The 13,773-nt window shown below is 44.5% G+C and overlaps 1 protein-coding gene across 1 annotated transcript in view; it reads left to right on the top strand.

Annotated features, from left to right (window-relative positions):
- Positions 1-13,773, top strand: part of RLF (RLF zinc finger) — a 36,534-nt gene that overhangs the window by 8,483 nt on the left and 14,278 nt on the right. The window contains exons 2-3 of the mRNA XM_077337088.1: positions 11,338-11,492; positions 12,964-13,045. Coding sequence (XP_077193203.1) covers positions 11,338-11,492; positions 12,964-13,045 — 237 coding nt within the window. The remainder of the gene's footprint in view (positions 1-11,337; positions 11,493-12,963; positions 13,046-13,773) is intronic.

The following is a 13,773-nucleotide window of genomic DNA, read 5'->3' on the forward strand; positions in this document are numbered from 1 at the left end:
GTACAAAGGAATTTCAGAAACTGGCTGGAACAGATTCCTGAATTACTACACTCAGGACAATGGAACCCCAAAACTTAACAGAGCTACTACGCACGCTACATCACTCAGTTCTCAATTATACTCAGAATTAAACTTTATCGGTTTTAAAAGTGCGACTAGACTCAAACTTAATTCTCACATCTGTTTGTTAACTCTTTAATTATCTGTACCCTAACTTGCAGCTATTCGCAGGTCTTTAAAACGCCTTAATCCAATCTTAGCTAGACTTACTGCTTGGTTACTTATGCATCTTGGCTTTAATCCTTGCAGCTAACCCTCTCCATTTTAGATGATTATTATTATTATTATTATTGAGGAAGACCTGTTTCAATGTATCTGGAGTACTGTGCATGTGCAAGAAAGCTAATAGCCAGAATTAAAGTTTTTTGGACTCAAGGATGCAACTTTGTTCTGATGTGAGACTGTTGCTATTATTTGTGGAAAGCAAAACACATGTTACGTTCGACTTTCTTGTGTCCTGGAGATAAAATAGTGGGTTGGCTATGCCTTAGACTTGGATCTGGCTGATAAACAATTTATGATGGCAGAAAGAATCTTGGGAGAGAGCTTTTGCAGAGTGATAAGATTAGTGATCTGGGGAGAGGAAATAGCCTCAAAATACTGGTATCGGGTTTCTTTTGCAAAAGCAGACGATTTGAAGTTTGTAGGGTAATTTAAAAAAAGAAGCAAAATGAGTTTCAAGGGGGGAATCCTGTGGAGCTCCTTCTTTTTTGGGGGGGTGCATGGGAGTTTAATAAATTTCTTCTACCAGAGAAGCAAAGGGGAATGCTATGAAAGCACTGCCAAATTCAGTATGGCTTCGGAGGGGAAGATCTCAACAGAAAATGCAAGTTGGGTTGTTAAGGATGCCTTTGCTCATGATCAAAATTGGAGGAGGGAAAGAACTTCAAAGTTGTGAGAGCCCTTTGAGATGACAGAGAGATGGTTCATAAGGATACTAAGGGCATTTCCACACATTAGTAGAAATCGTGTCATGCCAGAAGAATGGCAAAGCACATCATTATATCGTCGTCCCCCCCCCCCTCCTCACCTTTTTGTTTTCTCACCTTTGTCTGCCTTCTTTTTGCACATATTACACTCCTCACTTGCGGCTGGAAGAGGCAGACGAGAGCAACACGCCTTATACACATCATGCTTCTGCCTGTCAATCAATTCAGGCAACTCTTTAAACTCTTCTACAGTTTAAAGGTCCTGCAACACCCGCTAATTTTTAAAATCGTATTCTCCATTGCAATGCGTATTCATAGAATCATTGATGAATAGTCAGAGTGGTTCAGCAGTGGCATAGGCTGCCTAAGGAGGTGGTGAGCTCCCCCTCACTGGCAGTCTTCAAACAAAGGTTGGATACACACTTTTCTTGGATGCTTTAGGATGCTTTGGGCTGATCCTGCATTGAGCAGGGGGTTGGACTAGATGGCATGTATGGCCCCTTCCAACTCTATGATTCTATGATAATGCTTTTGAACACCACCCCTTATAGGATCACAAGTAGGCTTGTGCACAAAGGGATTGCTTTGGCTGCTTTGGCTTTGGTGCCCATGGAATCAATGGCGCCATAGACTAGAATGGGAATGTCAGTGTTCCCGCCTTTCTCTGTGCCTTTTTGATCTACAGCTTCCAAACTTTCAGGATAGCTCTGGGAGGCTCTTCATTTCAAAATGATTGGTCCAAGGGTTCCACATCTAAGGGCTCCTGAAGACGGTGTCCTTGGATATAATGGAGGGATGAGGTCAACATCTTCAGGAGCCCCTAGACATGGACACCTTGGACCAATCATTTTGAAATTTGGAGGGGAGTCGGGGAAGAGCCTCCTGGGGCTACCCTGAAGAGGAGGAGACTGTACCTCAAACTCCCACCCCACCAGGCCTCAGGAAAAGTGGGAATGCCAACATTCCCACTATAGTCTATGGTGACATTGACTTCCATGGATGCTGAAGCGGCCGAGTCTTTTGATAAATTAGTAAATTCATATCATTCCTGATATTGGGGGGGGGGCTTTTGAGAGGCAAACTTTGTTGAATGAAATATTCTTTTATTTCTGGCATCACCTACACATGTGTCCACCTGTTCGTTGCTTCAGGAAATTTGCCATTTAAAAAAAGTACTTCTCATCCCCGGGAACAAGGGAGAGGGAGGCGGGAGCGAGAGCGGGATGCTGCAGACGACTTTAGCACATTTGAGTCGTCTACCTTCCTTCTGCTGGTTGCTCTCTGGTCACTAGTGCTTTTTAGGGTGGTGAATCCACTTTTTGAGATTCCCAGAGAAGCGCTTCAAAATGAGGATGTAGCAAGCAGTCAGCGGGCCAGATGCTGGATGTGGGCGATGTCATGTGAAAGGGCCAGAATATTCAGCTTGCATTTGACTGGCATGACACTCCACTTAAAGGGTGCGGAAATCCCCTCCATAATGGCCTTCCAAGTTATTGCTTCCAAAAGGTCATGATCACTTGCACAGACCTTTATCTGCATTTCTTGTTTCATTTTTGGTTGCTACCAAATTATTCATAGGCAGGAGTGTTCTCTATTGCTTTTCTTTCTGGTGCTAGAGTTGCCAGCCCCCCCTCCCCCAAGCTTCCAGCACAAGTTGTAGATGGAGGACAGGAACCTAAATGGGTTACAATGCCATAGAAACCACCCTCCAAAGCATCCATTTTCTCCAGTGGAACTGATCTCTGTGGCGTGGGGATGTTTTTCCAGTTTCAAAACAAGTCATACAACAACACAACAGGTGCCTTGATTCCTCTATGTCTTACATGGCTAGTACTGTGAATTTCACTTTTTTTGGAAGGCCTGTGAGATTAGCCCTATGCAGAACATCCTCAAAGTCACATACATGCGAGCACATAAGTAACAGTCACGGTAACACTCCCATAAGGGCCCTTATTATGATGCTACGTAAGTTTGGGCAGAAATACTTGTTCACAAACATATCCCATATATTAAATGAAAAAGAGAAGGGCCTGTGGTGTATAAGAGTGCTGGAGACTGTAGCATCTGTGTGTTCTCCTAACCCTGCCATCTCAAAAGTTTGTGAGATTGCAACTTCTGTGTCTCATCAAAACCCACTTATTTGTCTTTTTGGTGGTCCATGGTAAAACTCCCTTCTAACACCACATTTCATATGCATCAACTTCCCTCCTGTCTGCTTTCCCCACTGTCCAGTTTTCAAACCCATACTCGGAAATGGGGGGAAATTAAAATATGAATTATCTATTTCTCCAGTGACGCTTCCTTAACACTTAAGGATCTTTTCTAGCTCCTTCATGGCTGCCCTGCCCAGGCTCAGTCTCTTTCTGATTTCTTGATTTCAATCTCCCTTTGGAGATTGATGACAGAGTCAAGGAATAAAAAAATCTTGAGCCATTTCAGTTTCTACATGCCTCAAAGTTGTGTAATTTCCTAGTAGTAGCTACTTCTTAATACTTTCTACTTTAACCTTCATCAGTAGTCGGTTAACATCATTATTTTCTGGCAGTAAGTGGTGTCACCTGCCTACCTCAGATTGTTACTGTTCCTTCCACCAATTTTCACTCTGCCTTCATCTAAATTTAATCCAGCTTTTCAGGAAGGTCAAAAGTCAGTATAAAGAGCTGTTTCTAGAAGAAAAGAAAAAAGAAACGGGATTTTGCCATATGTTATTGGAAGTGTCTTCAGGTGGCTTTGAGTAGTAAGAATGAACTAGGATTTTGGAATCTGATATCCCTAAGTGGTAAGCACGGGACCACAGGCATAGGTCCACGATTCAGGTGGCTACTTGGTACAAGCCTTACCTGATGAGCCTTGACAGTGAGGAAGTAAAGCCAGAGATTTATGAGCATCCAGTGTCACTGGTAGCATGTGTAAGTCCCTGGGGAAAGACTTGATCCTGCCAGAATGCTTCAAAATCCATATCAACTGATGGGCCCCTCTACTTGCCAGACTTTGCCCCCAGGTTAGTAACACACGCACTTTCCCACAAGAGTGGACAACTGTATTGTCTTCGCAATCTACAAAATTTAGTCTGCTACCGATCACCTCAAAACTTTGTGGCAGGTCTTTAAAGAATAAATAGGGAGAGGCTGTTTCTGAGAACAACTTGTTACATCGCTTCCAAATAGTGTTCAAAAAGGGGCATTTTACTATTAGAAACTGTCAGACTTTGCTTACTTTGGCAACTTGGTCCAAAGGACCAATGAAAGCTCTTGTAAGTAGCCTTTATAGATTTAGCCTTTATAGATTTAGAATTAGCATTTGATTCCTTGGATAGGGACAGGCTGCGGCAAAAATTGCTAGACATGGCCGTAGCCCAGGAAGGGAAAGAGAAATAATGACTGACTACATCATCGGTGTTGCCATGAAAAAATTGGATTTTTGGGCCTTAGTTTATGGTATCGTGATGAAGCTTTTCTCTCAGGAGATGGTTTGCACCTCACAAAAGTAGGAAAAATGTGTGAGGAGACCTGGTGAGGAGGACTTTAAACTAAATCCAATGTGGGAGACATAAATTCAAAACCTAGTTTGATGACAATAACTGTACATGGGAACCCTGCAGATTTACAGGGAATGGCACATATGCAGGGGACCATCAACTTACATGTAAATTCAAAAACTAAAACCCTGGGTCATGCAAATGAAGAATTACCATGTCTCTACACTAATGCATGGAGTATGGGAAACAAACAGGAAGAACCAAGCAGGAAGAGAACTATGACCTAGCATGCGTTACAGAAACTTGATGGGATTACACTCATGATTGGAATATTAGGATTATAGGGCACAATTTATTTAAAAGGGACAGACAAAGAAAGGGGGAGGAGTAGCAGTATATGTTAAGATTGTGTATACTTGTGAGGAAGTACATGTATCTGACCATGGAAGTTCAATTGAGAGTCTTTGAGTAAAAATAAAACGAATAGGAAATAATAGTGGTGTTATTCTAGGGGCCTGCTATAGACCACCAGTCCAGACTTGGATGTGATGCTCCTAGACCAGATTACAAAGTTTTCAAAGAGGCGGGACGTAGTGGTCATGGGTAATTTCAATTATCCAGATACCTGTTGGAAGACCAATTCTGCTAAAAATGAAAAGTCCAATACATTCTTCAATTGTTTTGCTGACTTCATTTCCCAGAAGGTGAAGTGGGCAACTAGGGGGTCTGCAATTTTAGACTTAATTCTCATCAGTAGGGAGGAATTTGTTGATGAGGTGAAACTTGTGGGCACACTTGATAGTAGTAACCATGTGATTTTGGAATTTACAGTCTTGGGGGACAGAAAAACTACATAGTCAGACATATAGAGTGGACTTCAGGAAAGCACATCTTAACAAACTTAAAAGTTATGCTGGGTAGAATCCAATGTTCAGAAAAACTTAAGGAGATGGGAGTTCAAGAGTGATGGGAGTTTCTTAAAAGTGAAATGTTGAAGGCACAGTCAGAAACAATTCCCTTGAGAAGGAAAAACGGGAGGAGCCTAAAGAAGTCAGGGTGGCTCCATAAGCAGTTTTCAAAATATAAAAAAGACTCATTTAGAAAATGGGCCTTATAACCAAGGATGAATTTAAACAAAAAAACAATGCTTGTAAGGAGAGTGTTAGAAAAGCTAACTCTTAGTATTAGCTTAGGTTAGCGAGAAATGCTAAATGCAACAATAACAAAAATTTGTTAGTTATGTTCAACATAAGAAAAAGAGTAAGGACATCAGGCAGTGGTTCTCAACCCTCCTAATGCTGCGACCCTTTAATACAGTTCCTCATGTTGTTCTTTCACAGAAATTAAACTGCAACTGACCAATGGCATGAAGATCCATTGTTCATGATTGCAAATAAATTGTATATAAATTGGTGGGCACCTTCAGGAGAAGCAGCAACAGTGGCAGGCACCTCCCCAGCCAAGCTGCTCACCCTGCCGTGACCCCTGTGAAAGGATCGTTTGACCCCCAAAGGTTGAGAACCACTGACATAAGGGCTGAACTGCTCAGTTCCTGCTTTTCCTCAGTTTTCTCGTACAAGGGAAATCATGCTCATTGTGTCAAAATCATATCACATGATGAGGGATGGGAGTTGCAGCCTAGGATCGTCGTAGGGGTAGTCCATAAGCACCTAGGTTTCTTTAAATGAAACTATGTCCTCTGGGCCAGATGAATTGCATCCAAGAGTCCTAAAAACTTGTGGTTGTAATTTCTGAACCTCTATGCATTATTTTTCACAATTCTTAGAGAACAGGTAAAGTGTCAGAAGATTGGAGGTGATATGATAGCCATTTTCAAGTACTTGAAGTCCTGTCACAGTGCAGTGTTCCCCAACCCCAATGGTCGCAGACCGGTACCAGGCCATGGGAGGGGGGAGCGGGCGCCAGTGCGCCATCGGGCGTGCCTCCCTACCCCCCGTGGTGCGGTGCTCACTGCGCCACAGGTGGTGAAGGCGCAGGCACCAGCATGCCAGCGGGCACAAACGCACAGGCATGGCAGCTCCGTGCCTGCGTGTTTGCACCCGCCGGCACACCCGCGCCTCCCTCTCCCCCCCCCTCCCCAGGTCCCCAGCTCGAAAAAGGTTGGGGACCACTGCTCTAATAGATGGGAGCAATATTATATCATCAAACTAGCTCCTGTCTTCAAATACTTTGAAAATGATCACAACAGTTAACTTGATACACCTGAGGTTGAGGATGGTTTTCATCACCTGAGATTCCATTCACTGGTCACTGCATAGCTATGCTGCAGGGTCAACCATGTGAGTAATACCTATGTAGCTGTGGCAAAGGGGAAATATAAGAGCCATATATTGAACTGTAGCTTCTGTGGAACCTAAAATCAAATATCTTAGTGTATTACCCCCGATGGCCCCTGGCATGCCATATTCTGAGAAAGGTGATTGATTTCTATTGTCTGACAACAATCCACACATTTGTCATAGGGTTGCACTGTTTGCTCTGGCAAACAGTTTACTCTTGCAGACAGATAAGGTCTAAAGTGAAGGGCGATGGCTGATTCTGATTATCTGTGATATTCTGTTGTATGGATTTTATGGCATGTGCTATTGTCTAGTGATCTGCTTTTATTGCTTATGGTTGTCTTTTTGTACTTTGTAAAGATGGTACAATACGGCTGTACTGTACATACTGTGCAGTATGGCTGTACAATAAAATTGATTCTGTTTCAGTTCAGCTTATGATAGACTTTGCATATAGATTGAATGGCCAGGGAGACGAAGTCCATTCTTGTCGGACACCTTGGTTGATTGGAAACCATAATGGAAGTTATGTAGCCACTACTAAAATATGGCTATTGCCAATGCTACCCTGAGCAGTGTAAAGTTTAGCAAACAGACTGCTATAAATGTTTATGAATGGTAAATAGACTTAAGCCCCTTTTTAATGTGCTGTATCTCAAACTGTTTTTCCAGCAAACTGAAGTTGTTGAGGTATTCTGTTAGGAAGGAAACAAGTTAGTGATACATACTTAGTACAGTTGAAAATTTGAGTCTGTGCATGATATTTTTAAACTGAGTGTGTGTGTGTATATGCCTTCAAGGGTAGTCACCTGAAGAAACTTTGATATTGCTCAGTATGACTGGCATTGCACATATTTGTTGTGTCAATTAATTGGTTTTCTGAATTCTTACCGATGGAAAAAAATTCCTCTGGAAAATACATATCATTGTAAGAGTTTTCCTTCAATGGAAAACTTTCTTTCCATTGTTACTGCTTAGGACAGCATCTTGGACTATGAAAAGGCCCTGCTAGTATCTTGGCAATTTCATGCTTTTTGGTGCATTGGGATTATTTGACTCAAAATGCAAAGGGACAGATTGGGCTTTCAGTAGGTAGCACTTCACTCTCTTGTTGTATATTTTTCCATATACCCCAGAATTTCATGATACTGCCTTGCTACTAAAAGATGCACCAGTGGATAAAACGTCTAACTCTGTTTGCTTCAAGCCTCTAAAGAAGTCAAAATGGTACTAGGAAGGAACAGACTTGCAAGCCCCTCCTATTCCTTCAGGTTGTTCCCTAGGAGGTTAGAAAACCCAGTGGCCATTCCTAGTTTCTGCCACCCCTTCTTCTTCTAGGTCAAGAGGACAGCTTGATGGGTGTTTCCCATCTCTCCTTGAGGGAGGCAGGATTAAATTGAACTTCCTGTCTCTTCGTGGGGAATGCCCTCCTTATCCAGTTTTCTTCCTGCCTCGAAAGGGAGAGCACTTTGACTAGGTTACTCTTTCTGTTTTTTTTACTTTATATTTCTAACTTTATCTATTTTCTCATTCATTATGACTAATTTGTCTTCTTGCCCCCCCCCTCCCATTTCTGCCTCTCATTTTCAGCTGTGTTGCAATTGAGCAGCATTGGTGGGAGGGGGGGAAGGTTTAGGTGGTACACCAGGCACTGGCATAGCCCAGAATGTCAGCAAGCAGGGCAGACAACAATTTCTTGTCAGAGGATGAGCAGCAGATGTTCTCTGTCCCCAAGGGGCCAGTAGAGCCCAGGGATGTCTTACAACAGGGACATGAAGTGCTATTAAGTTGTTCATCCTTTCCACCCAGGGCATTCGCAAATCCGGTACTCTCTTTATTGCAGTGTCTCTACCAAACCTAGGCGTTTGTATGTCAAATGCCGCAATAAACAAATGTATCAAGACCTGCATCATTTAGGCATACAGAGTACAGGGGCTACCCATCCCCCACACAGCTTCACCTCTCACTCTGTCTGTAGTTCATCCACAAAGGCAGGTCTTGCCAGGACAGCATCGGTAGAGGAAATTTGCAGGGCAGCAGTGTGATCAAACATCTCCATATTTATTAGACATTACAATCTCCACATAGTGAGCTCTGCAAACAGAACCGAGGGTCGTGTCCAGCAACAAGTGATCGAAGATTAAAAGGCGATGACCCAATCTGTTGCTTAAGCACTGTTTTTTCAGATCCCACCGAGATGCCCTCCTGTCTCACAGACAGGACAACCATAGGTTACTCACCGTGAATGATCCTTCTCCCATAAGACCAGGACATTTTGTCCTACTGGGCCTCCCTCCCCCCCCCCCTCCCCGCAATGCGGTGCTCGCCGGGCCTTCGCTCAGGGCTTAGCAAGTGCCGCGCTGTGTGGAGGGAGACGTAGGCGCTGGCATGCCGGTGAGAGCAAACTCGCTTGCGTAACCGCTTCGCGCATGTGCGTTTGCGCAGAACTGTCACACATGTGCATTTGTGCCTGCTGGGCCGCCCTCTCCCTACCACCCCTGCTAGCGGTCCCCAACCTTAAAAAGGTTGGGGGCCGCTGTTCTACTGCACAAAGCCAAATCTGCAGGATGCATTCCAAGAATTAAAAAAAAGCCTGCTGACTATTAAAAGGCCATCAAATCAGTAGTTCAATCAAACCAACACTGCCCTCTGCAGTAAAACTGTTTCGACCTAGTTTTCAAAGGCCAACTGGAGTGATGCAAGTTGGTTTTGATGGGGAATTCCACATTAACAAAGGCACTAAAGGGGCCGTGACTTTTGTTGGCAATCAATACATTTCGGATAGAGCAGTGTGGAACAAGCATGGGGGGGAGGTGTGGAACTTCAATGTAGTTGCATTGGTAGGGTCAGGTTCCAGCTGCTTGGGGCTTTGAAGGTCAGAAACAGTTTGAAGTTGTGCATAATTTCTCTGCTGTTGGGCTGCTAAAGCAGTGGTTCCCAACCTTCCTAATGCCGCGACCCATTAATACAGTTCCTCCTGTTGTGGTGACCCCCAACCACACAATTATACCAGGGTTCTTTCACAGAAATTAAACTAAAACTAACCAATGGCATGAAGATCCATTGTTTGGGATTGTATATAAATTGGTTTTCCCCTGGAGTTTCTCAGCTCAGTTCTGCCTCTTGTCCCACTATGCCGATCTCGCTGTCTTCTGCTGCTCCAGAGAGACAAACGTTCTATCTCGATCTACCCTACAAGGCTGTCGTGTGGATGGTGCCCTCCCGGCCAAGCTGCTCGCCCTGTTGCGACCCCTGTGAAAGGGTCATTTGACCTCCCAAAGGGGTCCCAACCCCCAGGTTGAGAACCACTGTGCTAAAGCTTGTTTATCACCAAGTTCTACTGTGTAGATTACCTTGCCCCAAGCCATCCATTGAAGATAGGCCTAATACTAGGGTTTGTTTGCATCACCTCCTGAAAGAACCTGCAGTGGATCTCCACAGGCCTGCAAGGTCATCCTCCTTTGGAATTGCTCCTAGTGGGCCGATATGCAGAACCCCAGCATCCTGGCTGCAATTAAAGCTCTTGCCAGCCTCTCCCCGAAAGAGGCTCAAAGTGGCTTACATTCGCCTTCTCTTTCCTCTCCCCACAACAGACACCCTGTGGGGTGGGTGAGGCTGAGAGAGCCCTAATATCACTGCTCGGTCAGAACAGCTTTATCAGTGCTGTGGCAAGCCCAAGGTCACCCAGCTGTCCGCATGTGGGGGAGCACAGAATCGAACCCGGCATGCCAGATTAGAAGTCCTAACCGCATTCCTAACCACTACACCAAGCTGGCTGATATCCTTACTCTTCCATATTTGGTTCATGCCTAACATTGCGTTCCAGCCCAGTGTTATTCGCCGTTTGATTTCCCGGCTGCATCCACCACTTTGATTGATCATAGAGCCAAGAAAGATGAAATCGTCAATACATTCAATGTTCTCGTTGTCAGTCGTGACTTTTGTGCTACTGCCAGTAGTTGTCATGATCTTGATCAGGGGTAGTCAAACTGCGGCCCTCCAGATGTCCATGGACTACAATTCCCATAGGCCCCTGCCAGCATTTGCTGGCAGGGGCTCCTGGGAATTGTAGTCCATGGACATCTGGAGGGCCGCAGTTTGACTACCCCTGATCTTGATCTTTTTGATATTTAGATATAATCCCATCTTCAGTGTAATTGTCTGGTCAGGACAACTGGCTGGATGCAAACGGTGTATCCCCAGGATTCTGTGCTCAGTCTTCATTGTGCAACATTTCCCTTCGGGGTACAAAACACTGTGGGAGTGCAGGTATTGTGTCTTTAACTGCCCGTAGACAAACCTTTCCTCTAGCACAGTGGCTTTATGTACAGCTATCAGGTAGCGGTGCTTTAAAAAAAAACCCTATTAAGAGTTGGTTAATAATAGTAATTAGCACTGGCACTTAAGGAAGGCCCAAAGAGCAGCGTGACATGCTTCCTGTTCCTTCGTTTTGCGGGTTTTCCTCTGCTGTATAATTAGAATCTTGCTTTGAAGGAGCCGCTTTTGTTTGCGTTGTTTTTCTGAGGTTGAGACCAAACACGTTATGCTAATTATCTATTTTTCTTTTTAGACACTGCTACAATATGCCGGCAACCGGGGTGCTTCAGAGCATGCCTTGCCTCTTCTGGAAGTGTACAGTGTCGCCATTCAGAGCTTTGCCGGTGCCCGACCTTACTTGACTACCGATTGCGAAGAAGTTCTTCTGGTTCTTGGCAGGCTGGTGCTGTAAGTATGATGGTTTCCATTTATACAGCAACAAAAGCTACGTATCAGAGGTTGTCGTATCAGTTCTATGTGATATTTCCCAGATCCCTGTTCGATATGTAAATCAATGCTCCCTGTATTAGTAAAGGCAAGAGACTATGCAGGTTTTGTGGGAGCCAAAATATGAAAATAAAAATAGACTAGGAATGATTGATACTCTCTCCTTTTCCAAAAGTCATGGGGGTTCAACTGCAGCATGTTCAGTAAAAATAAATCTCCCAACTGGATAATTTCAATGGGAGAATGGATATTTGGTTTTTATTTGCCCCGTTTTTATACCTCATTTATCTCCCCCAGTAGGGGATCCAAAGTGGCTTACAGTGTTCTTGTTTTCATTTTATCCTCACAGCAACTATGTGTGATAGGTTAGGTTGAGAGTCTATGAGTGGCTCCAAGTCACCAAGCAAGATTCCATGGCAGAGTAGGGATTCAAACCTGGATCTCCCAGGTCCTAGTCCAATAATCTAAATGCTGCCACGTGCCAGCTTTCCATTGATCAGGGGAAGCTTAGAGGGAGGGAGGGTTGGCCTCCGATAGCATGCTTCCATTGAACTCCTTTGCTGTGCCTTGCTTGTAGAAGACTCATTGTCTTGGGTGACTTCAATGTCCATGTGGACGAGCCGACCTCCGGACCAGACCCGGATCTAGGGGACAGCCTGTTCTTTCAGCATAGCCTCCCCCCCCAATAATTACTGTGGGAAAGAGGGGGAAGAATCTTAGGGGAAAACCTCTCCCCACCCACCACCCCCGCTCTTTCCTAAGTTCTTTGGAAGGCGCTCACAGAAAAACAATCGAAATACTTCACCGATAAAAATGAACATTTTCCTGGAGTTGGAGACAGCATTGATCTTGCAACCAATTCTTCACTCCTTTTAATGAATCTCAAGCATTAATGTCGGTTGTTCCTTGTCTGTGCATAGTACATCTGCTTCTAAATGCATTTCCTGGGAGAAGTGGGAAATGCAGGGGGGTTTTTTGAGTGGTCATTGTGCAGCTCAGATCCTTTCTTGTTTCAAGCCTTACTGCTTAACACAAGTCTGCACCTCTGTGAAGGTCTTTTTATGAAAAGCAGCGCAGAAGTAAAACAGGAACTGCTGAGCTGCATGGCCGTGTATTTCCTACATGTGGGAAGAACATGCCCTTGAGTTGCAACCAGCTCACGGCAACCCCATTGATAGAATGTTCCAGGCAAGAGGTGCACAGAGGCTGTTGCCTTCCTATGAGTAGCGGCTCCAGTTTCCCCTCCAAGGCAGTGGCAAAACCTTCTCTGCTCATCTTTTGCCTGGAATGGCCCGTGGTCGCCATGACCTGATTGCATCTCAACAACACGTTCTCCCAGCACATTCTTTTTGGATCAGTAGCAGCATTAGTATGTCTCTTCCTAGTCGTAATTCCAACAAGCCTCAAAAAGCACTGTGGCTGTTTCTTGCAGGAGCTGTTTTGAACTACTGCTTTCTGTGCCTGAAACCGAAGAGCAGTGTGAACCATTATCAAAGCTGTTTCAGTGTATACAGGTGAGTGTGCCTTGTACCTTTGTTCAACGGCGTCTGCTGTTTCAACAGCTATCATCCCAAACCCAGATGAACAAGGCTGGCATGTCGTCCTTTGCTTGAGCAACATAAAAAAACTCAGCATAGAAACATATCCCCGTCTTTGTTCGAGAGACAATGCTTTTGTGAGCTCGGATGTCACTTCGGAGGAAATGTATTATGGTGGCTTAGCATCACTGAGCTTTGGGCCTTACCATGCTGGGAGCTTCAGTTTTTTGCAGTACCTTTAATGCGCAACGGGGTCGTGAGCATCTTTTAAAGCAGCTTTCCTGTGAGATCTGGTTCCATTAATGCAATAGCCTTTTTTCCTCCCATATTTGCTGACGTCTGAGTGGATGCTTTGCCCTGACCTGGATGGCCCATCTTAGCCTGGGCTCATCAGATCTCGGAAGCTAAGCAGGGTTGGCCCTGGCTGGTATTTGTATGGTAGATATCCAAAGGCATAGAGACAGGCAGTGACAAGCCACATCGGAACCCCTCTTGCCTTGGAATTCGTACAGGGTCACCATAAGTCAGCTGTGATTTTATGGCAAAAAGAGCGTGGGGAGAATTCATACGTTTTTCTGTCACTTTCTGGAAGAGGCCAACTTAATGGCCTGACTTTCAATTAATTGACTTATTTGCAAATCCAAATAAGGTTTAGCAACGAATTTTGTGTTAGAAGCAGCCCAAAGCCATCAGGTTTTTTGGGG

This window comes from Paroedura picta, chromosome 5 (genome assembly GCF_049243985.1).
Source record: "Paroedura picta isolate Pp20150507F chromosome 5, Ppicta_v3.0, whole genome shotgun sequence".
NCBI classification, from domain to species: domain Eukaryota; kingdom Metazoa; phylum Chordata; class Lepidosauria; order Squamata; family Gekkonidae; genus Paroedura; species Paroedura picta.